This window comes from Rhinolophus ferrumequinum, chromosome 14 (genome assembly GCF_004115265.2).
Source record: "Rhinolophus ferrumequinum isolate MPI-CBG mRhiFer1 chromosome 14, mRhiFer1_v1.p, whole genome shotgun sequence".
NCBI classification, from domain to species: Eukaryota; Metazoa; Chordata; class Mammalia; order Chiroptera; family Rhinolophidae; genus Rhinolophus; species Rhinolophus ferrumequinum.
The window spans coordinates 9,039,726-9,066,049 of NC_046297.1; the positions used below are offsets into that span (position 1 = coordinate 9,039,726).

Genomic DNA, 26,324 nt, shown 5'->3' on the forward strand with positions numbered 1-26,324 from the left:
CTGACTCTCCGTAAGGGGGTGGGGGAAGGAAATGAGGCCCAGCCCTCCATGTTGGCAGCTCTTTTGTTCTCCTTTTGTTGTTGGCTGTGGGTCCTGGTATCGATTCTGGGGCAATAGGAAAACCTCCACTGGGATTAAGTGAGCGGTAAAAAGCTTGGTGACTTAAAATAGATGTTTATTCTTCTCTCATGTAAATGTTCGTAAGCTTGCAGTCTAGGGCTAGGGTGATGGTTCTGTTCCATGAAGTCTCCAGAAAGCCAGGGTGCATCCCACTCACCACTCTGCTATCTCTAAGTTTCGGCCCTTGTCCTATGGTCAAAGATGGTCACGTCCACATGCCAAGCAGTAGGTTGACAAAATAGGTAAAGAGGAGGAGCAAAAGGCACACATCTGAAATCTCTCTTAAACTATCCAGGAAGCTGCAGAATTCTCCTCACTCATAGGGCTACAAGGGAGCCTGGGAAATACGAATCTTTATTCTGAGCATCCAAGTGGCCAGCTAAGAGTTACTGTGGAAGAATAGTGGAGGACAGCTGGCAATCGCGGTCTCCTTCACTGGATGCCGTGGCGTTTCTTTTGGAGCTGTATCCGAACTTGTCCCGTCACATTTTTTTTTTATATGTGAGTAAAACAGGTACACCTGTATTGGATGTCTGCAGAACATACGGTGTTTTATAGGGCAGTGCAGATCCACAGTGAATTACAGACAGCTCGGAGAGATGTTAAATTTTTCAGTAACAGTATCTAAGCTGCTGATGGAAATGAAGTTTGAAGCTTTTTTTTTTTTTTCCTACCAGAATTGTCTTGTGGTATTTCTGTGCTTTCTAATTTTCATTTCTCTAGAAGAAAGGCTAGAACGTCACTTAATTGGCTGACATATAAGCATGTTTGCTATCAATTTGGATATTCAGGAAAATGTCATGTCTTTTATGTGGACTTTCAATTGATGTCAAAGGGTGATTGATTATATTTTATTTTTAAAAGTATGTTTTACGATAGCATTGTATCAGACGTAATATTTTAACTATCATAAGTGGCTGTGAACTGTCGCTATTATAGTATCACCGTATTGGCTTTTGCACACACCTCTTATGTGATAAGTTTGATTTTCCCCCATTGTAAGCTGACGGACGCATAGTAAACAATACTTCCACATTCTTGAACTCATATACACGGAGGTATAAAGCAATGAATTAGAACTGTTGTCAGATCTTTTCCCCCAAAGTTAACTTGAAAAAATATCTTTCTAATAAAGTCTTTAAAGTACTTTAGAGACAAAGGTTTGTATATTGACTTGATTTGAACTGCAAACTGCTTTTCATAGATTCCAGGCAGTTTCCCTACCTTCAGGGAAACTAAACTGGTGGCCACTTAACAACCCTGCTGGTATAAAAAGTTGAATTTTTGAACAATGAGACTAGGATTCATATTGTTGTCATTTTCAGTGAGCTCTGTATTGTACGTGACAAAATATATGTGGACCACAATCTGCAATGAAGATATATGGATATTATGCCACACTTAGAATTAAACCTCAGCCAGGGAGCTAATAGGTATTTTAATTTTCTTCCTCACAAATTCAAGACTTTCTCCTAAGCTTTTACCCTAAACAACCTACACACATTTAACAAATAGAGGACGTCAGAGCTAATAAAACCAATTTGCCCTGTAATATAAAATTAGCAGGTATCCCGTTCCGTAGGCACGTTTTCATTAACTGATCACAAAATCAATGCTGTGTTTACTGTATTCGCTTAGAATGAAAATAAACACTACTTGAAAGAACTTGTTTTTGAAAGTAGATAAATGGGAGGATGGAATTTTTTCCCCGTGGGAAGATGGGCTCCCACTTGCCCTACCCCCACATACCCTACCTCTGATGTGGAGTGTCTCACATGTGCTTTTAATCATGGTTGGTTGTAATTCACTAAAAGAAAAATAATATTACAGTAACTTTGTTTTGGTCAGCACATTACAAATCATTTCAGTTTAATTCAATTGGATTGTAATGTCAAAATTTCAAGCAGAACATGATGTAGTGATATGTGTGTGTGTACGTATATATATATATATATATATATATATATATATATACGTACACACACGTATATTTAACAGTGGTTTTATAGGGACTCTAATGTGGAAATAGAAGAATGTCTCTACCAATTAAGTGGCAATCACACACACATAGAGTCAAATACAATAGAAAATTCAGGTTGACAAAGTTCCATTAGAGTCAAATGAACTTTGAGTTATACTTACCCTTGAGTACTTTATGTATTATGAAAAGCTGGACCACAAAGATACGTGTAGCCCTGAGTTGTGAAGTTTTCTACTGGATATCATAATACGAAACATTTCATAAAGCATTTCCTAAACTCTTAAAACTTCGAAAGTACTTACGGTAGAATTAACAGATTTCCCATAGACATTGGAAGGTCCCAGTAAAGTTTTAAGTATTTGAAGGATATGCTGCATAAATCATTTGAAGTTTTCTTGAACTCTAGACCCTTAGAAAAGGACCTGTTGCATCTGGCTCCCTTTTACCAGTGGTGTTCAGCAGCTTGCGTGTGTTCTGTTATAGGTTCACTACTGTGATAGACAAAGTGACAAAGAGTGTGTGACCTGTCTGACATTAGCCCCTGTGCAGATGACTTTCCATGCTATTGGAAGCTCCATTGAAGCCAGCCACGACCAGGTATCATATGCCACTCCCATTTGTCTGTTCCAGCCCCGCCAGGAAATCAGAGACCGTCACCATGGAAGCTGTGTGCACACATACAGATTGCTTTCCGTAATACAGTACCCACTAGCACCATTTGCTAGACTTTGGAAAATATAAATTTTGGGGGATTTGAGAAACTGGTCTTAGGAGATTTAAATTATCTTAGACTTCTAGTTTGCAATTCATTAATTTAAATATAGAATTCTCTGATAAGGAAGAAATAATTGCCCTACAAACTATTTTTATTTTTAGTAATTATATGTGGGAAAAAGTATCCTCAAAACAATGGGGATAACACTGAAGTCTTATTATAGTACACGCAGTTCTGTTGAAGAGTTTTAGTATTATAGAATATATAAACCGTGTGAACTTTTGGAAAGATAAACTCCTCCCAGAACTTGGGGTATTATTAAAATGAAGTTCCAGTGTTGTTCTTAAAGTTTTATTTCTGAAATAAAGCTAAAAACCTGAAAAGTTTATTATTTTTTAATGAACAAATTCCTTTGCTTGCTTAGATAGCAGCTTGAAAACACATCATGTTTATAAGATAATACATATTTTCAGTGAAAATAATCAGACTAGACTTAACTCATGATCTAGGTCATAGAATTGACCTAGATCAAATTCTCATTTGGAGTCAAAATAAATAGACATACACCATTTACAGTATGACTAACCAGCTGTGCTTTCTAAATTAACCATTTACATACAGAACAATCATAACCCACTTTCATATTCATTTCCCAGTAAATTGGGGGACTTCCATAGTTCTGCCTGACTAATCTCGTTTGCTTCTAAGTAGTACTCTTGTACAGAGAGAATAACAGAGCATAATAGTGGACCTTCTCAAACACATGATGCGTTGTCCAGCTCAAACAAGACCGAGGCAAATATCTGAAGGGCACTCCTTTAGTTCTTGTTGTCTCCCGACAGCGTGAGTTTCCTATCACTTGTTGATTGGTGGTGAGATATTGCATTGTTCAGGAAAGGGCAACTAATTGGTCAGAAAATCCGAGTTTGGGGAACTAACTGGATTCAGTTAGCTGAAGCAACGTGGGCGGATTCTGTCATCTCGTTGGGACTCTGTTTCCTGGAATGCTAAATGACAGAGTTGGGTTAGATGACTTACGAGATTTATGCAGTTCTCCTTTTTTATGATTCTATAACCAGTCTTCCTGCTCCTGGTTGAAAGCGCCCACCCAGTAACCATCAGTTAATAGCATAATGATCTGGAAAGCAGCTTAGAGCTCACTCAAGCGCCCCTCAGGGTTTTGCCCTGACGTTTGCTCTGGCTGTAGACGGGAGTGCAATCTCAGGGACGTGGCCCAACTACCGTGTAGAAAGTGTTTTGTTTCCCTGTATAAAACTATAACTTAGCTATAGTTAGGTGCCAAGGACGTGTGGTAAGAATGTGAGATGTGTTCCTGCTTTCATGGAGTTTGCAGTCTAGCAACCTTATCCCTTTGAATATTTGCCAAGAAGTTTATCTATTTCTATCTCCGTCTCTATCTCTACCTCTGTCTCTGTCTTTATATCCACCCATGGCAGAAACAAATGGCAAGAGCAGCATGAGATAACCATCCTGCAAAGGTCTCTCCTTAGGCTGAACAAAGAAATGAAAGCACCTCAGAAACCCACACACCTGAGAAGAGCAACCACTGTTAGCAAAGGTAGCGTTTTGCTTATAAAAGACACTGGACTGGGAAGGGAGATTGGGATCAAACCTGGATTTGCCATGAATGAGCTGTGGGACCTTGTCCTTTCACCTCTTGGAACTTGGCTTCTCCATGAGTAAAACAGGCTGCATCAGGCTTGTGCCAAGTCCACGTGCCAAAGTACTCAAAGTCCAGGGCTACCGTCACTGTTACTGAATGGCACTGTTACATATTAGGAAAAAAGTGGCTCTTCCTGAAGGCACTTTATTGCTTCCAACAGAAAACTGTTGTAATAAACAAATCTACAATAACTGTAGTGTTAATGGAGCACCCTCCCCGCCCCCTGGAAGTTGTGCAGTGCGCAACCTACACAACTGTACCTAGTGGTCTTATACTACCTCTATCTGGAATGTCAGTTTTACTCAATGGTAAGTTTAAAAAAAGACATTTTTATAAGAAAGCAAATACAAATTCTTTATAGATAACAAATTTGCGTGATATTTTAAGTTAAAAAAGGACTTTCAGGAAATGTGTTGACATTGGTGAAATGGATGGATGGATGGATAGAGGGATGAATGAATGCACCTGACTGGAATGACCATTTTGTATGTCAAACCCTACATTGGTGGCCTCAGAGGTGCAAAGTGCGGGTAGTGGTGTGGTCAGTGCTGCTCCCTCGTCCTCGGGTAACTGGGCTCCCTGAGGAAAGGGGACGCAGAGTAAACCTCTGCTTCCCATCCTGTGCTGCTTTACATTGTGTCACCATCGTGTTTTCCTCCGACCGAGGGTCTGTCTAAGCAGGGGTACTCCTGCACCATACCAAGAGCATAAGCGTGGAAAACATGAACCACTAAATGCCTTTTCGTGTATTCATCCGTAAATACTAGAAAAGAAGAAAACATTTTAAAGCAAGAAAAATCGCGGTCACTGAAAAATGTTTTCTGTTCTTCTTTCATTTGTGCCAATGCAGTTGAGCCAAAGGACTAAGTATTGTGAGAAAAAGTCTGTAAAATGTAGAGGCGATCCTTCTTGTCTATGTAGAAAATGAAGGTGAGAAATGGAAGAACTCTCTGGACTTGAACTTTTACAGCTTATCTTATTTTTAAAAAATTTACCTGTGGGGACCCAGGAGCTGAATATATGACCCAGTGCATTCACTCACTGTATTCAAGAGTAACAGGACAGGGACTGTTAAGTGAGCTTTATCAAAGCAGGACACATACGCAGAATAGTGAGGAGAGTGAGTCAGTGGCACCTGGATGCTGATGACATCCAAATGTGTGGAACTCTTCCCTCCACCTGCCAAACCCGCTCCTCTTTCCTCCCCTCTCTCTCCTCTTGCCCAGCCTGGGAAGTGACACCACCGTTTCCCTTGCCGCTCAAGCCCAGCACCATGTGCCATCCGTGCCTCTTCTGTCCTCCTTACAAGCTACGTCCAGTCCCAGCATCTCTTCCTTGAAATTACATCCCTGACCTGACCACTTTTCACCTCCAATGTCCCCATTCTATTTTCCGCCCAGACGACTGCAGTGCACTCTAAACTGGTTTCCTTGTTCTGCTTTTGTTCCACCGTGGTCTATCTTCCGCACAGTAGTCAAAAAGTATTTTTTTAAGTAATTAAGATCGCATTACTCAGCTGCTGAAAACAGTCCAGTGGCTTCCCATCACACCTACTGTAAATCCAGATTTTTTTGTTGTTGTTAAGTCATACAAGTCCCTATGTGACTTGGCCCCTCTACTTCTCCCAAATCAATTCCTACCACTGTCCTTTTCACTCACTGTGTCTCACTCTCACTGGCCTTGTTACCAGTTACTTGATGATAGATGAAAGAAACCAGATGCAAAAGATTACATACTACATATTTGATTTGTGTGACATTCTGGGAAAGGCAAAACTATAGGGATGGAAAACAGATCAGTGCTTACCAGGGGCTGGGGACGGACTGGCCATAAATTGTTATAAGGGATTTTTTTGGTGTGATGGAAATGTGCTAAATTTTGATTGTGGTGGTAGAAACATGACTATGCATTTGTCAAACTCACAGAAGGTACGCTAAAAAGGGTGTATTTTACTGCATGTAGGTTATACCTCAATAAACCTAACTTAAAGAAAAGGCCAGATTAATTTCTCTACCGGTCACTCATGTGGTACCGCTCCCTAGGAAAGGTGGAAGGATGACTTCCCCTTCCTTTCCTGTATTCCCTACGTACGTTAGGTCTGCCTTGGATACACACTCAGTAGCCAGGCTTAGAACTCCTCTGAACGCCGATGGTTGGTTAAGGCTGCGTCAGACCTCCTAGGATAATTGGGTCTCCAGAAAGTGGGCTCAGCCTGCGTCTGCCTGACGTCAGGGGAAGGTGCTCTCGGCCAGCGTTTCCCTTATGGGAACTCTGAATTCTCATCCGAGCACTGGACAGTCATTCAGGCTGGTGTTTGCCTGGGGAGGGGGGGTTCCCCAGGGTGTCAGCGAGAACGTCCCCCATGTGTTCTCTTTCATCACAACAAATGTTACGTTACAAATTCACGTTAGTTTAGAATGTTCAATTGTCCAGAATAAAAACGTAGTTCAAATTTCCAGACACTGATTTTTTTCAGCAAACATTCATTAACTGAACAACTCTGTGGGGAACTGCACTGGGTACTAGAGCATACAAGGGTAACTGCCCACGGTCCCCATAACACGCTCGAGAGCTAACTTCTTCTAGTCCCCGCTGAGCCAATCGTCTTGTAAAATTCAGTATTTATAGATCATCTGATGGTTTCAGTGAAGGGCCATTATCCTTATTCATAAGTTGAGTAAAAAATACATTTATTTGTTGAGATTGAGCTAGTGAGGGTTTTGCTCAATATTTTTCAGGATATCCTTTTTGGAAATTCAATTTATGTTGGTTAGTGTATGTTATCAAAAGCAAAATCCTTCGTAATAGTGCAGAAAGGTTTTTGGAATCTCCTACCTTGATATAACTCACCAAATCTTGTTTACTCTTTCCTTCTGGCCTGATATCCTTCTACGTCTTTCTTCATCACTCTTAGAAGTTACTGAGTACTTCTTCCTCTCTGTGTCTCTTAAGTGCATCAGTCACCTTCTAGTTACATCCTGTCAATTTCACAAATACTGGTTAGGTAGGAGTAGATTGGTCTAAATACTATAGGCTTACTTCCTAGGTAGCAGTTGTATCACTGCCTCCGTGATTTTTGTTCAGGTTATTTCTGGAAGTTACTTGCTTCATATAAAGAAAAGGGTGGACTGAAAAAAAATCAACCACCTGTCCAAACACTAACTAGCAAATAAAGTGCAACATAGGTGTATGCATATGACTATTTGTTGTAATCTGACTTTTAGTCAACACAAAGTGAGATTATCACATGGAGTAAATGACAATGCATATTTATACTATTACTTAGAATTTTAGAAATCAACAATCTACAAGAGAAAAGAACCGAGAACCAAATACTATGCTAGGCTCTTCTTACATTGTTTTGCTTAATTCTCGTAGTAACTCTGTGAGGTGTGAACTCGCGCGTTTGTGTATTTGCGGCATCACCTTTAAGGGTGTGTGTCCAGATGAGTAAAACCACGCTGAGTTGTTCCCAATATGTGTGCTTTGGCTAGAATTCAAGGCAGATCTCTCATGAAAGGGCAGCCATTAAGTGTAATAGTTTACAAATCTAATAGGTATTCTGTTCTACTTTTGATTAATTAAATTTCGCGCAGTTTTTTTTTTCTAATTAACTTAAAGTCTCTTAGTGCCTGAGTAATTATGTCATAATGTCTTGCAGTTTTATGGTAACTTAAAAGAGAAAAAGCCTTCATACATATTGTTTAAATATACACTATCACAACAATAATATATTGATTGATTGTGGGCTATGCACGGGACTTTTGTAGTACCAGATGGTCTTAAACGATAGTGCATATACTCTCTTGCCCCGGAGGTAACTTTAGTCTATTGGATTATATCAGCTAGGATGCTTTTGGCTATAAGGAACAGAAAACCTGACTCATACTGGCTTGAATAATAAGGAACCTTGTTATCTCACATAACAGGAAGTTCACAGGAAGGGTGAACTCCAGGATTGGTCGATAAAGCAGCTCTAGGATGTCAGCAAACCCTCAGATTATTCCATTTCTAAGCTCTGCCGTCCTCTGCTTCATCGCTGGCTCACGGAGAGGTGGCCACAGAATTTCTCTGTGTCACTGGCAGCATACTTGAAGCCACATCCAAAAGAAGACGAGAGAGCTGATCTTTTTATCATTATTAAAGTATAGTTGACATACAATACTATATGAGTTTTAGGGGTACCACATAGTGATTCCACATTTATGTCTCTCACGATATGATCACCACGGTTAGTCTAGTACTCATCTCTCACAGATCTGGTCTTCTTGGCTCTCCTTTGAGGGGCTGAGGCACGTGTATCAGGAACTCCTCCAGCCATCTTTCCTTCCTGTCTCAGGTCTGGACAGGGTCGGTCGCGTGCCCCTCTCTGCAGTAGTCACTGGGGGTGAGCTCTGTACTACTTTCAGTGCTTGGGGTGAAATGGTTGTTGAAGACTCAACCAGAGGGACCACGTGAAGGATTAAATGCCACAGATACAGTTTAAAATTTTGTAGCAGACCCAATTAAAAAAAAAAACAGGTTGGTTTAATCTCAATAATGTATTTTATTTAACCCAATATATCTAACGTATCGTTCCGAAATATAGTTGACTTTTAAAATTATTCATTTTTTTTTCATGCATTTTGTTTTCGATGAGCCACATTTCAAGTGCTCAGTAGCCACCCCACAGGTCTGTAGGGTGCAATCCAAGGGCACGTGTCGCCCGTCTCATCCTTCACCACTCACCTGTACCTAACTTACTGTAGCCACGCTTTATGCTCTCGCAGTATTGCGTTCCTACATCGCATGCTCCCTTCTACCTGTGTCATTGTTTGCCCTGTTCCTTCTGCCTGGTCCATTCTGTCCTTGCTCACAGAGGAACTTTAATTGTTGGACTCATCGGATCCAACCAAGATGTCACTCCAGCCAATAAGACTTCCTCAAACCCACTTTTTCCATTATCCCACTGGTACACTTATCACACTGTTTCCCCATTATCATTATTATTACTATTATTATTATTTATTGCTATTGGGTTAGTGACCAGTGACCTTTGTGAGGTGAAGGGCTGTGTCATGAGCTTTAGCATCTCCATGTCTGCGCTCTGGCACTTAGGAGGCATTCAATACATGTTTATAGGATGAATTGAATTGAATTTCTAAGAAAGGTTGAATGACTTGAATTTAGTATAATTCATTTGGTAGAATTAGTGACAGAAGTAGACTGTTTAGCTCAGTATGCTTTCTCTGGTGGTGGCCTTACAGGGACATTTTTGTGAAAGCATCCTGCCACTTGCAAGTGTTGACCTCGGAGTATTTACATGCTCTGAATATGTATAACTAGCATGAGGAATCTATCATAGCTCTTCATTAATTCTTGTACTTATCTATTTGTAACTTCTAATTTTTCTAACTTATCATGCATGTGACTGCATCCTTCTCAATGTCCTAAATTGCTTTCTTCAACTTCCAGCGGCGGCTTCCTGATTCTAGCATTCCACAGTGTCATATAAAAGTCAGTATTCACTGAATGATGTCTGTGGTTTGGGACTACATTCCTCAGAATCTAGACAGGCACTCACTCCACAGGTTTGAGCAACAATTACCCAAGGCAAAGCTTCTTATATAAGTGTAAAAGGACACATTTAAGTGACATTGCTTAGTAACAGACCGCATGTCATCGTCCTGGAGGTACTGAGATACGGTTCTGGTGTCTGTACGTTACACAGATTCAGATCCGTTTTGAACTTCAGCTGTTCATTTGCTCCACATAAGAAGCCACAGTCCTTTGTGCAGTGGGGTGTTGAATCAGAGCGTGCGATCACTGCCACTAGAAGCTTCTAGGAGGTTCTGGAGCTGCCAAAATTAAAAACGTAACTTAATTTTTGTTTCCTTTTTATGAAATAGGTTGCTAAGAGAGATATTAAAAAGGCATATGAATTATTTCTTTATCTGACGTTTAACGTGATTATGTAAAATTCCCATTTTGTACAAATACGTCTTATAGTTAAGGAATTCAGTCATCTTTTTTGCTTTACATTTTATATTTTAGTAACTAGCCCAGTAGTTCACCTAGTGGGTGGACTAGTGTTTTTATGTTTTTGTTTTTTAGTTTTTTTTTTTTAATTGAGATATAATTGGCATATAACATTGTGTTAGTTTCAGGTGAACAACATAATGATTTGATATTTGTATATATTGTGAAATGATTACCACAATAAGTTTAGTTAATATCCACCACCACACAGAGTAACAAATGCAGTCATATCTTTAAAAAAAAAAAAAATTATTTCAGCAGGAAAAGTCATCAGGAACAACTTTTCACCACTGGATAGTTATTGCTCATTGATGAACTAGAACGGGAGTCCGCAAATCACAGTCTGCAGGCCAAATCCAGCCTACCACCCGAATGAAGAATCGTGTTTAGGCTGGGTTGGATAAACAAACAAGGGTAATATTTCTTGACGTGAAAATTATATGGAATTCAAATTTTAGTGCTTAGTGTTTCGAAAATGAAGTTTTGTTGGAGCACAGCCCCGCCCTTTTGTTCGGGTATTGTTCAGGTATTGTCCATACCACTTTCTACAGTGGCAGAGACGAGTAGTTACAACAGAGACCTTATAGCCTGCAGATCCTAAAGTGTTTACTATCTGCTACTTCGCAGGAAAAGTTTGCTGCTCTAATCCCTAGAGCAGCAAACTAGAAGGAAGGAACATTAGGCATTCACCTTGAGAATTTTATATCAAATGTTATTTTCATTGTGATCATTCAGAGTTCATTCTCTGTCAGAAAGGAACCAGTTTTCTGGCAATGTTGCCCATATGACAGCACAATTAGACTTGATTGTGAATTTTGGATTTATTTACTCTACCATAGAAACCAATTTCATTCTCTAAGGGAATAATAAGTAAGTCTGTCTTCATCAGTATTCATCAGAGCATTGAAAGAAAGCTTGCCCATAGCAAAGGTTATTTTTGTCTTTCTGAAATCCCGTTTAGAAACACTTCATAGCTGGACTTTTTTTTTTTTTTTTTAAGTAATAAGGAATTTTCTGTTGTTTCCATAGTGATCTTTCACTTCTTTCATTTCAGATATATAAGCAGTTCCCAGAAGCAACAGCAAGTTATAGGGGAAGGTAGTGGGGAAGATTGAACATTATGTATTTTATAAACAACTCATAATTTCATTTATGCTTAGGACAGCATGACCACATTTCTAAGAGGTTGCATATATCCAGTGATATTGTGCACACAAGTGACTTATTAACTTGGCCTATAAAATAATTTTGGACCACAGTCAAAACCCCTGAATCTAACTTATTTCTCTCCTTTTCCCACTTTCTTTCCTAAAGGGATGAATAACAGCTATTTTAATCAACAGAAAGTGTGAAATCTTAGGTTTTAAAAAACCTGACTTTTCCCAATTAAATTAAAAAAGATGTTGTGTGGTTATTTAATCTGTACCTCAGCTTGCTAGCTCAGTGTTTCACAACAGATTATCTCTTTGAAGATAATTTCACATTTAGGATATCATAGGAGACAAATTCAAGTATAAATAGAGGCCAAGAGTATTTTCTAGCTTTTCTCCCTAAGAAGTTTTGTTTGATTTTGCACCTGCATACATATTCCATATCAGTTCCTTAATTTTTAATTCAGTATTCTAATTTTAAATTATTTAAGTAATTTTAAATTATTTAATGTGCCTACTGTTCTGTACGTCTGTATATTTGATGTTGATTTGAAGATCATTGGAAAAATATTCTGAAAACCTTTCTGTTAACAGTTCATACTAATGAATCATAACTAGATACATTATGAAACCAGTAAATACCATATGTGTATAATTGGCTAAATGGATGTGAAAGTTATAGTGGAAACTGTTGCCCATACAGACTTTTCTAAAGTGGTGATCAATGGAATATAGTTCCCTAGGCCACGGAGTTGAGAGCATTATTGCCACTGGAGGTCACTTCTACAACCTAAAGAGTATTACCTTCCTTGTAAACTCAAATTATGGTGTGTATATGATTTATTACACTATTTAAAACCAAAAAAAAAAAAAAAACCCCCAAAAAAAGAGAAAAAAGCCAGTAACCTTCTCTCTCTTGGCAATACACCTTCAATTCAGTCATGCCTCGTCCCGTTTCCAAAATTCCTTTTTAGACAAACCAGTTACTGGTGGGTTTTCAGAATTTTCAATTTTATTCTTTCATTGGTAATAGGTATTTGGCCTGCTCTCTTAGTTTCTAAGTGGGCAGCTCATTCCTTTTCAGGCCACGTATTTTAAAAATGCCATTCAGGTAATTGGCTTCTCTTTCGCATCCTCTAATGGAAGGACTTTGAAGACATTTTTAAACCCCAAAATATTTAGCATATGAAAGTAAGTAATAAGGGTCAATGTAGTGCTTTAAAAATGTGTCTGTTTCTTTCATCGGCAGTACATAAATGTGCTAGCTGCAAACCTGGTACCTTTTACTAAGAAGTGTCACCACTCTGCCGAGACCCACTTTTAAATTTCTAACTCTAAAAGACTCACACATTGATAATTTTCCTACCCAGTTCAGCTAACCACGTATGCAGAGAGAGAGATCATGCCTTCACATAGGTTCTTGCCATAGTAGGAAGCCTAATAAGGAATTTTTCAGTTCAGGGCCAAGTTGCCCGGCTGTCAGTCTCCCGTTGTCGATACATTTCTGCTTCCTGGACAACTGTCTGCTGGGATCCTTACTTAGCAGTTTCCTTAATGTCTGCTTAGTTGATTCTACCACGTTACCTTGACGCCTGCCTCTGGGTTACTTACCTGGGGCCCCTGTTGGTGTGTCTTGCCCACTAGTACTTTCGTTCTCTCTGATCTACTGCCTTCCTGTCCTTTGACATGGGCTTCTGACTGTTCCCTGTGCTTGCCTGCACCTTGCATTTCAGAGACTCATTGCTCTCCAAATCCAAAACTTCATGATTGACAGAAGTCCATTTCATAGACAGTCTAGTCTACAGTCATTATAAAATCTACACAACATCAATTTACTTGCTGGTAGAATTGATATTCAGTCTGGGTCCCTGAAATGTACCAGTTGTTAAAATGTTCACATACTTTCATACTACTTGGCAAATAGCTGATGGCCCACGCTTCACTCCCTGTCATCGTGGCCTCATGTCCAGGATCTCTGGGACCTCCCCACGATTCGGGAACTAATGGGTCATTTATTGGGCCAGCAGGAGTGTTCAGGACTCTGTGTCGCCTGATCTTTTGCCTTGATGTTGATACCACACTAATTATTAAATATTTTTAATATCACCTCTGCATTCAGAGGTGTATGTTAAGTTCTTCAAGGGGAGGAAGTGAAAGACATCCCACAGTGATTGTTTTTCTTAAAGGGTTTTTGAACATTTCCGTAGGAAATCAAGAAGCATTTTATTTATTTAGCAATCATGTACTAAGCACCAGCTGTATGCCTGCCACTGTACTAGATACTAAGAAATAGTTGTTATTTGAGCACCTCTTGTAATTGCAGAAGTCAAACGTGATTTGTATTCATCTTTTGTTATTGGTATATATTGAGTATTATAATGTTAATAGTTTTTTCCTTTCTTAAAGTGTGTATACATTTTTTTGGCACCCTCTGTATAGAAACAATTGATGACCAATTGCAAAGCAACATGATTTAGTGTTGGAAACATTTTAGAAATCTATATATGTATATATAGTGTGTGTGTGTGTGTGTGTGTGTGTGTGTGTACATACATACGTATATACGTATGTATGTATGTATTGAAAGGCTGTGGAGTATGGAAATGATCAAGAGCAGAAGAATTCACCTGATTAAGTTTTTTTGAGGAGTTGGACTATAAATTGAAAGACGAATTGTAAGGGCTTTCCGTATAAGGGAAACAGCATGAGAAAAAAGTAAAAACGTGGAAGTTGGCAAGGAATATGTGGGAGAAGAAAAACGCAACTTGGTGGGAGCTCCAGGAATAAATGGTTTTGTGTACGATCAAGGCCGTTGCGCACATTCTTGAAAAGGTGGGTTGAGCAGCATGAATGTTATGTTCTTTGAAGCAAAGAACCCCTCTTCAGTCAAGAGCAAGGGATATGGTCATGCTGGCATCTGTAAGATCAACCGGGCAGCCAGATGCAGAGCTGACTGTGGTGGGAAGGAGGCTTCTATCACAGCAAGTCAGGAATGAATGGGTGCTACTCACCTTCATGGATGTGACTAAAAGTGGCAAGGACAGCAGCGTTTCTCCTGGAGTGACATGGTAGAGAAAGAATCAGCAGACCTTGGTGACCAGCTGAGTTTAGCTTGGTGACCAGCTAAAAAGAAACAGCAATTAAAAATGGCTTTAAAGACAGACTACCAATACAGCAGAGTGAGAGCTGGGCAAATCTTCTTTCCAAAAAGCAACAATAAAACCAGACGAAATTGTCAAAACAGCAGTTTTAAGACTCTGGAAATTGACCAAAGGCGTTCATCAAATTGAGAAGCACTTATGCATGGAAAAACTACTGAACTGCAGGTGAGAAAAGTAGGGTTCTGTAGTTGCCTGCCTGGAGCTTCTCCTGTCCTCCGCCACCTCCAGGTTCAGCACAGTGGTTCTACAAGGGCAAAGGAAGTTCACGAAAACCAGCAGCCTCACTTGTTTTGAAGTGGAATGTGAAAAACCCCACGCCCCGTGGCATAGTGAATCATAGTAGACATCTCGGTAGCAAACAGACAGGAAAGTCAACAGTAGACCAACAGACTAGCCCGAAATTTATAGGAAGATTCAGGAAATGATGCAGTGATAGGAGGCCTTGATAAACTCAACACACGGTCCTGGCTCACCAAAAGGCGTCATATATACACATGCAGGAGAGACCAGAGAGAGCCCCGGCTGTCTACACATCCCTGGCTGACGCCGAGATTCTGCACATATGCAGAAGAGATGCAAGGGGGCCTGGCAGAGAGTGAATGCCACGGCAGATTTGACAACTGCCTGGACTTTGTGTGTTTTTCTTTTAATAATCTGTTATTTTTCCATTACAGTTGACATACAATAGTATATTAGTTTCAAGTGTACAACCTAGTGATTAGACATTTATGTAACTTATGAAATGATCACCCTGATAACTCTAGTACCCCTCTGACACCACACATAGTTATTACAATATTATTGACTATATTCCCTATGCTGTACTTTACATCCCTGTGACTACTCTGTAACTACCAATTTGTACTTCTTAATCCCTTCCCCTTTTTCACCCTCGCCCCAAACCCTCTCCCATCTGGCAACCCTCAAAATGTTCTCTGTATCTATGAGTTTGTTTCTGTTTTGTTTGTTCATTTATCTTGTTCTTTAGATTCCACATATAAGTGAAATCATATGGTATTTGTCTTTCTCTGACTTGTTTCACTTAGCATAATACTCTCTAGGTCCATCTATGTTGCAGATGGCAAGATTTAATTCTTTTTGTGGCTGAATTATTTCATTGTATATATGCACCACTTCTTTATCCATTCATCTATTGATAGACACCCAGGCTGCCTCCATATCTTTGCTATTGTAAATAATGCTGCAATGAACATGTGGATGTGTATGTTTTTTCGAATTAGTGTTTTGGGTTTCTTCAGATAAATACTTAGAAGTGGAATTGCTGAGTTCTTCTTTGTCTCTTATTATGCCCTTTGTTTTAAAGTCTATTTTGTCTGGTACAAGTATTGCTATGCCCGCTTTTTTGTTTGTTTTCATTTCCATGAAATATCTTTTTCCCACCCCTTTATTTTCAGTCTGTATGTGCCTTGAATTCTATCTGAAGTGAGTCTCTTGTAGGCAGCATATGTAAGGGTCTTGTTTTCTTATCCATTCAGCCACTCTCTCTATCTTTTTATTGGAGCTTTTAATCTAGTTACTCTTAAAGTAATTGTTGATAGATATGTAGTTATTGCCATTTTATTATTCATTATTTTGATCTTTCTTTTCCTTTCTTCTTCTTAAAGAAGTCAGTCTCTTGTAATACTGGTTTGGTGGTAATGAACTCCTTTAGCTTTTTCTTGTCTGGGAAGCTCTTTATCTTCCTTCGATTCTAAATGATAGCCTTGCTGGGTAGAATAATCTTGGTTGTAGGTCTTTGGTTTCCATCACTTTGAATATTTCCTGCCAGTCCCTTCTGACCTGCAAAGTTTCTGTTGAGAAATCAGCTGACAGTCTTATGGGAGCTCCCTTGTAGGTAACTAACTGCTTTTCTCTTGCTGCTTTTAAGACTCTTTTTTATGTTTAACCTTTGTCATTTTAATTATGATGTGTTTTGGTGTGGGCCTCTTTGGGTTCATCTTGTTGAAGACTTTCTGTGCTTCCAGGGTTTTTGTGTCTATTACCTTCATTAGATTAGGGAAGTTTTTCTTCATTATTTCTTCAAATAGGTTTTTAATTCTTTGCTCTCTCTCTTCTCCTTCTGGTATCCCTACGATGTGAATGTTGGTACACTTGGTGTTGTCCCAGGGGCCCCTTAAACTATCCTCATTATTTTGGATTATTTTTTCTTTTTGCTATTCTGATTGGGTGTTTTCTGCTACCTTATCTTCTAAATTGCTGATTCAATCCTCTGCTTCATCTAATCTGTGGATTCTCTCTGACTGGTTCTTTTGTATGTTTTCTACCTCTGTCCTTAGGTTTTCTGTCTCTTTGTTGAACTTCACCCTGAGGTCATTGAGCATTCTTATAACCAATGTTTGAAACTCTGTGTCTGGTAGATTGCTTGTCTCCATTTTGTTTAGTTCTTTTTCTGGAGTTTTATTCTGTTCTTTCATTTGGGAGCTATTTCTTTGTGTCCTCAATTTGGCTGCCTCCCTGAGTTTGTTTCCATGTATAAGGTAGGGCAGTTATGTCTCCCGGTCTGGGGAGACTGGCCTTATGTAGTAGGTGTCCTTTGAGGCCCGGTGACAAAGTCTCCCTGGTCACCTGAGCCGGGTGCTCCAGATATGCCCTCCTGTTGCAGTTGAGCCTTGATTGCTCTTGGCATGTCAGTGGGAGGGATTGACCCTCAGGCTGACTAGCTGTGAGGACTGACCTTGACTAGAACTCTGAATGTGATCCCCAACCCAAATGCAGATTTATTGGCAGAGAGTAGAAGCTTTATTGGAGTAGGGTATTTGAACAAAACCACTGACCAATCATTGACTGACAACTAAGTGATACAGATACAGGGTGTCCCCTAGAAAGCCAGGTTTAAATATAAAAACAAAAATGATATTTTTTTTAAAAACCGAGAAGAGACACAAGCAGCCACAGTTATTATTGCTCCACCCTAACTCTGGATCATTATGTTTCCTCCTGCTCAGCCCAATAAACTGATCCCTACTCTTAATTGTTCCTTTGGCTTAACTTATTTCGTTATTTTTTACATACTTAAAAAAATACAGATCTCTACCATTTTTAACCCTGGCCTGTACTCGAGCTCCGATTAAACCTGCCACTGTGGCTCAAAAGAAGAGCCTGTTCTTTGATTCTTTTGGAGGATGATGACTTAGGTTTTTGACACATTAAATGTCAGTTCCAGGAATGAGATTTAGTAGATAATTGAAGATTTGACATTAGAACCACAATGAAAAATCAGGGATAAAGATACAGATTTGGTCTCCACATAAATGTGAAAAACAAGAATGAGCCAAAACACAGACCTTGTGAAAACCACAAGGTAAGCAGATTGAAAATGAGGAAAAGTTCAGGTTTTTTTTCCAGAGTTGCAAATTATAAATTTATATAAGGTTTTATTTTACCTTGAATTCTCTAGGTTAATCACTTTAGTGGAAACTAACTCCTTGAAGGAAAACCAACAGATATGGAACGGACCAGTTTGGAGAAATTACTTAAGGTTACCAAAAAAAAAAAAAAAAACCTATCTAAAATCCCCAATAGGAAAGAAAAGTATGTTCGAACCTATTCTAAAGGAAGGAGACAATCCTTGCACAAAGCACAAACCTAACGATGCAACTGCCTCCTCCACTAGGTGGCAAAAGTAAGCTGCGGAGAGAGAGAACACAGCAGGACTCGTACCCCTGCTTTGTCACTTCTAAGTGATGTGTCCTTGAACCGTCATTTTGAAAAATTCAAACACTGTGCATTTGAAATATGTAGTCTATGCAATACCTAAAGTTCCTGCAAAACAGAGGGAATGGTGAAGGTACATACTGTGTGTTGGTTTTTGGCAGCAAACACTTGTGAATGTTTTGGGACACAACATAAAATATTAAATATTTGTATAAACTGAGGAGAGAGTTACTACGGTCATTCAGTTTTGTCCGAGAGTTCTTGGAAAATCCTCACTATGAAGAACTCTGAACTAAATGATCAACTCTGTGTTAGTAAGCCATTCTACCTGGCACTAGCTGGTAGCAAGCCATCAGAAGTCCTCTTTAAACTACTATCTGTTGCTGTAGGTTGCTTTCTTCCCTGGGCTTGCATGAATATAAAAGATTTCTGAGGTCTCATTAGTTACCTGGGACATAGAATATGCTTCAGAATAGCCTGAGACACAACAGCATGTGTGCTAGTCAAAGATTTTCTTTCTTAGGGTCACCAAGTAATGGTCCACTTTCATTTTTCATAATAACATTCGTAGCGATTTCCCTTCCCTTAGGACTATTTTTTCTTTCTTTTTGCATATTTTGACTTTGTCCTTCCGTCTCCAGATATCTTTGAAAAGGCAGCAGACTACTGCTTTCATTCTAATAGAATCTGACTCCCTCCCTGAGCCCAGGAGAACCATCAGAGAGCATTGGAGCCTCCCAGAAGCTGTTGTCCTGGGGAAGCCAGAACAGCTTACAGTCGAGGGGAACATTTCCAGAATCTCAGACAAGAGGCAAATGTGTAGTTTGTCCCCCTCAAGTACGTGCTCAGATATTAATTAGCACTGCATCAGATGTCAAAGCGTTCTTATTTAATATTCTAATTAAAAAAAAAAGCAGTCAGTCATTGATTCACCCATTCAACAAATATTTACTTAGGATCTTGGTGTGCCAAAAATAAAAAAGGTACAGTTGCTTTCTAAACCAGAGGCCAGGTGCTGGAGTGTTTTGTTGTCTTAGATGAGTAATTTTCAAATTGTGATTCACTCTTTCGGTCAGTTCCATGAAAAGAAACCCTGTTTTATTAATGTTTCCATCACAGGCTTCTCAGTTTAAGTAGATGATAGAACCCTGAGCAGGAAATCAAGTGTCATCCCAGGAAATAAGCCTCGCTATTACTTTCAGCTTCATTGATTTGGAGGCTTTAAAATTTGACCACTTTATCGGGTAGTAAAGAATCTATTCAGCAAAACTTCATTATAAAGCACTTCAGTGTACCATGTACTCATTTCTGTTTTATGCCAAATGACGTCTCCCGTGCGTGCGTTGATGTACAGTGTATCTTTTTCAGAGTTATAAGGAAACCTATCATCCAGGAGCTAATGCTTACTCCCTGGCATCAGTGTTATGGGCTCCAGTGTCTCATTTCATGAATGAGGCTGATCTCTGGTTTCACCTTCAATTGAATTTATAATTGAGAGATTAATCATTTCTATTGTGGGCTTTTGAGAGGAGATTACAGACAGTAACAGGTTTTGCCACTGGTTTCTACAGTGATGGTTCTAATAAGAATAAATCCAGAATAAAAGATTCCGATTACATAAAAGTTAATTCACTCAGTAAACCTTTATTGAATGCTACATCCAAGGCAGTGTGAGGATATGTGGGTACGTGGATCGAAAGGTGTGTCTAAGAATGGACGCTGCCCCAAGGACTGATCACCATGGATGGAAGAAAATCTCGAATGCGAGGGAAAGACGACTGGCCTGAGAGCAGTCGAAGCAAATGTTGAAGGAATCTGGGGGACGGGAGAGGGATGATTTTTGACTGAGAAAATTTTATGCAGAAGGTAGCCTGCTCTGTAGAAGGTGAGGGATGAACCAGGTTTCCCTCCAGGCAGCAGAGGGAAAATGGCATTTAGTGGAAGGCATTTGGTCTGACATTAGGGTGGGGCTGGCATGAGCCCGGGTACTGACTGGGGTGCAGCAAGGATCATTTAGTACAAAGAACTCTTTGGTTGGAGGATAGCACTGGTCTTTAGATAGTAGTGGAAGCAAGAACTAGAATGAGAGATAGAGATCAGACTGTAAAGTATCGTGGACGCCAGGACAGAAATTTGGATTCCATCTAGTGAGTCATGAGAAGCCATGAAAATTTGCAAACTTGCAAAGCGGTTATGGCTAATGACCTGGCACAGGGCTTATGCAACATTTATATTCAGTGAGAAATGATTTAACAAATTAGTTTGAGAAACATCTTTTTTTTTAATTCTAAAATTCTGTGCAATAAATAATACAATGCTGCCCTGTTGAGAATATAATTTATTACTTTATGGCTCAAATCATTTAGTTTTTTTTCTTTGATTGGGAACGTATATTCTACAATATTATGCAGCAAAGGAAAAGCCTACTGTCACATGGGTGTTAGTTCTGCTCCTCAATAATTAGACATAACAAAAAATTCTAATTTTAAGAAAATATTTTTCACAAATTAGATAATTATATCCGGGGTCTTTTGAATACCATTGGAAGGAACTCTTAAGAATCATCTTTTGTGTGCCACTTCTGGACACCGCCCTCCCTTCCCCCCCAAGTGGCTATAGAAATGGAAACCCCTTTCTTGTTCCTTTGTGGAATAATAGGTACTTTACCAGGATTAGCTACTCCTGGAGAAGAAACAACAGATAATTGAAAACGTCTTAATTTACATTTATATTTTGGTTGACATTTGTGGGCCAAAAGACAAATTGCAAATGGTCTTGGTTAAAGAACAATGGTCTTATTAAACATGCTTTTGAAAAAAATACTTGTTGAATTTTATACTTTTTTTCCCCCTTTAAGCCTGGAGTTGCAGATTCCATGATAGGGAAGGGAGAACAAAGGCAGAGAGAAGTCTAAGGTTCTTTTCCTGGAAAAATTGTTTAAACATTATCATAGAATATGCTCAGAAAATGGACCTAAGCCTTTACCTTTAGAAGTTTAGAGTCTGTGAAATGCTGCTTACACTAGCTGGGGAAGATTTCTAGAGAAGTGAAATGTACCACTATGCTTCTTCTACTGGTAAGGCATCTGGAGTGTGTGGGTAGAGTGTGTGTAACGTAATAGCAACAAATGTAATAGATTTTTTAAATGTTAAGACATTAAATATAAATCCATTGAATATAAATACACAATTCTAAAATAGGTCGTGCGTGGCCATTAATATCTAATTTCATTGTATCGAAAGATATTTCCATCTTAAAGCCTAATGTTAGTCAAGATACATTTTTAAGATCTGAAGTACTTAATTCTCTTTTTCTTATTAAATAACATTTTAATGAGAGTTCAACACTTTTATTTAGTAAATATCCAACTGGGAAGGTGTACACAGTTTTATTTTAGTAGGAAAGTTTGCACAAAAGAAGTGTTTTCTGATTACCAATTAGTTACTTTGAAGTATCTGGCAGATTACATCAGTCTCTTATTTGAATTGGTACTACAAGAAGACATCTATTGTACATCATTAGTGGTGCATTAAATTGGTTATTTATGTTTTAAAATCTATGCATAGTAGACTCTTTTGTGTTTGCCTTCGAAGATTGCTGTTTTAATAAGACATTTTGAAATGAGTCAAGTTGTCCTTTTGGGTTAGTTGATGCACCACTTGAGAACCTAAAGATTTTAGACTCTAACCAGCCATCTTCTAGGTTTAGTACAATGTGAGAAAATAGTGCAAATTACTTTATATTTTAGGAAAAAATTGTTACATATTATTTGTATAATCACTTTATATTCACAACTAAGAAAATAATAAAAAAGAAGACATTGATCACATCAAGTTCAGTTTTCAGAACATTTGAACATATTAAGATTAAAATATACCGTGCTATTTTATCATGTACATCTATTGTAATAAATAGAGGTCTCATCTTGTGGCCACTAATATCATATAATTATTTTTATCATTGGAATTATAACTAAACCATGTCTTGGAAATCTTATTTTCAAGCTTCTATTAAAAAAATTGTACAAATGATGAAAAACAGAGGACCAATAATATTTATTACTAATAACTGGCAGAATGAATATATTTGGCTAAAAGTTTCCCACAATTTACTGTGTAACTTAATACTAGTAATAATTTAACTCTAGGAATGGTTAAAATATTTTGTTTGTCTAGTGGCTAAATATATACTAGGCCATATTAGCTGGACAAGTAGACTGGCAAAGAATGGTTCTCATGCTGTTTTGAATCCCTTGGAAGTACTAGACACATAGATATTATTTAATAAAGATTCTCAATGATAACCTCACCTCCGAATTCCCTGAGAAAATAAAGGATAAATAAGATAAAGGCAGGTGCCCCAGCCCCCAGTAATCCAGGCGAGCGCCGATCTCTGATCTCTTATCTCTACACTGCGTGCCTTAGACAAGGCACTTTCCATCAGTCACTCCCTACCCCTGCTCTCTCGAGCCCATCTGGAATATTCTGCCTCTCCTGGGCCTGGGTTTCCCAGTAGTTGCCATCTACCTTTATCTTCTCCAGTGGCTTCTTTCCCTCAACTTACAAATATCTCCCTCATTCAGAAAAAAGTCTACCCCCCCCCCACTCTGCCTTCCTTTTTGAGCTATTATTGTCTTCCTTTCCTCAGTGGCCCAGTTTGTCCCACTTTCTTGCTTCCTATTTGCTGGTAGACAGACGGAACGCTGTGGGATTTCCATCCCAACCACCATGGTGCTACCGTCATCACCATTGTCTTATTAATTGCCAAATAGCAGGGCCTGTAACTCACCCTCATCCAATCCTTTCTGCAGGATGCTTCTCTGCTCCGTGAAACCCTCTTTTGCCTTGACTTCTCTCTTCCTTTTACTCCTTGTCTTCCAATGGCCCCTTAGATGCTGCTGTATCCAGGTTTTATCCTGGGTAACTTGGTTCTTTTTGTGTCCTACCCACTTGCATGACTTGCATCATTGTCCACATTTTGATGGCTTCCCAATCTCCATATTTAACTATGAGCCCCTGTATCAGCAAAGTTTTTCCAAAGAAACAGAACCAATAGGAAATATGTGTGGAGAGGGGGATTTTAAATAATTGGTTCAGGCAATGGTGGGGGCTGGCAAGTCCAAAATCTATTTCGGGTCTTGAGGCAAAATCTCTTCTCTGGGAAACCTGATTTTGCTCCTCCGATTTCAACTGATTGGACGATTTCCTTTACTTAAGGTCAGTTCATTAGATCTGCAGAAGACCTCTGTAGCAACATCTAGTGGTGGGGCCAGAGCCTGGCCAACATAAAAGCAACCATCACTCTCCCTTCCCAGCTCCAGGCTGACGTTTCATGGCCTCGTTGGAAGACATATAGATTGAGATTAGACACTTGGTCTTACGCTCATAGGCTGGGTTACCTTCGGCCAACTTTCTTCATCTCCTCAAATAGCAATTCCCTTGTTTACAAAACTATAATTATTGGTCTGTGTGTTTGTCTTCATGAGGATCTTCTTTTTCAAACAGCCCCATCCCCACCATAGTGCCAGCTACATAAATACTTGATGAATGAGTGGAGTGCATAATGAATGACAGCAGGAAAAAGACTTGAGTTTTGATGTCACCTAGATGGAGAGCTAAGATTTAAACTGCAGAATCAGATGAGAAGTTCCTAACGAATTCCTCTAGTTACAATAAGTGTGCCTATATACTATATGGTGTGCGTGTGTATTTGTTTACTTGTAGAATGAGTGCAGGCCACACTGTATGCACACATATATACCGTACAATGTACACAACCCATAGCCATTCATGCACCAAACAGGGAACATCTCCTTAGTGCCAGGCGGTGCTCCAGGCATGGGCCACACGGTAAGAGTTTCCCTGACTTCGTCTTGATAACTTTCCTCACTGGCCTCTGACCTGTAATACGTAATTGCCTGGAGGAATACTAGGTGACTACAGCATATCAGTAATGTTTACCTGTTTTCCTCCAGAAATGAGACAGTATTATATGTCAGACTGGTTCTGCTGAATGCTCCTTAAATATAAATCACGTAGAAAGTTGACGACAAATGATGTGATTCTTATCTCATAGGCAAATTTACAAACACAGTATATCTTATGTTCGTTATTAAGGGATCAATATGATTTTTGGTTGCCACCTACAAATAGGAATTACTATCATCAGCTTTCACTGTATGATGTTGAGATAAATTTTAGGGATTTGCAGAAACACCTTTTGTATTTTGACAAAACAAGCATGTGAGATGTTTTATTAACTTCTTTTTTAAAGAAGAATTCTGTATTATAAGGATTTGTAATGATACAGAAACACTGGAGTGTGCTATTATTCTATGATAAATTTGAGAGGGAATGAGAAGGTTTAAAAGATTGTAGTAATGATTATATAATTTTTGTGAAGTTTGGTATAACAAAAGCCTAAGCTAATGGAGATGATATACGATTGTACCTGGAGATAACTAACTTGTAGAGGTCTGTTGCAAGTATAATTGATAATTGAATAGTTGTCCTGTGATGCAAGTAGATTCTACTCGAGTCTTTCAATTACTAAAGGATGCATAGCTAATGGTTTATACATTTTTCTCAATTAGAACCTGAATATCATCACCTGTTTTAATGAGCATGGCCTTTCACAGTAATAAGCTGCCAAGAATTGATAATGATATCTATTATTGAACATTGATTTGCTTGTGCCGTGGTTCACTGATATAAAACGCTTTAATAGCCTTAATAATTTAGACTAAATGAAACAAAACAGAAATTAAATAGGCTTTATCACTATAGTGGTAATTTTGAATGTTTATTCATTTGAAAGGCAGTCTTATGATTCTTATCATTACATAAAGATCTAAGCTTCAGATTAAGGCCAAATCTGCATGATATAATATGAGATGGAGACTTGGAGGGTAGCTAACAGACTGACGCCAATTTAATAGGTTAAGTAATCCACTCTCTGTGGGCTTGAGTTCAGAAGATAATTGCCAGTTCTTTACTTCTTAATGATTGTTCAGTGTTAGGAAAAATCATCCAGAGTTTAAAAATGCCAGATAAGATAGGAAATTAATGAACCTGTCCTGAGGAAAGGAGGTGTCCCGTGGAAGCATTTAACCTGTGATTTTCATATACTTGTGCTGAATTTCATGCTAATTCTATTAATGGATGAATTTTGACAATAAAGTAATACTGAAGTTTTTAAAACTGAAAGAACTGTTAGGAACTGCCTACCACATGCTGTGCGCTGTCTGATATGTCAGCCACACATGGCTATTGAGCATCTGAAATGTGGCTGGTCCAAATTGGGATGTGTGCTGTAAGCATAAAATATACACAGGATTTCAACGATGTAGTACAAAAAAAAAAAAAAAGAAAGAAAACTTACAATATCTCGATCTCATTAATGATTTTCTATTGATTAAATGTTGAAATGATAATATTTTGGATATATTGGATTCAATAAAATATTAAAATTAATGTCATCTGTTTCTTTTTACTTTTTAAATGTGACTATAAAAATGACATATGTAGCCCACATTATATTTCTATTGGACTGTGATGGTCTAGATAAACTCTTTTATTTAAAAGATGAGAAAATTGAAACCTGAAGAAGTGAAGGCACTCATCCAAACTTGCACAGTTTATAAATGGCAGAGCTAAGGCTGAAACCCAGGCCTTCTCATACCTGACACAGTTCTTTCCAGTCTAGCACATTTCCATCAAATGTGACAGTGAATACACACACACAACCATGCACACGCACACGCGCGCATTCCAGAGCATATACATCCAAGTATGTATTATTGGTTCCTCCAAAGTGGTCA

General features: G+C 38.7%; 1 protein-coding gene across 1 annotated transcript in view; it reads left to right on the forward strand.

The window, feature by feature from the left end:
- The window catches only part of STAU2 (staufen double-stranded RNA binding protein 2), a 227,899-nt gene that overhangs the window by 128,639 nt on the left and 72,936 nt on the right, over nt 1–26,324 (forward strand). The window contains 1 exon segment of the mRNA XM_033125843.1: nt 2,585–2,698. Coding sequence (XP_032981734.1) covers nt 2,585–2,698 — 114 coding nt within the window.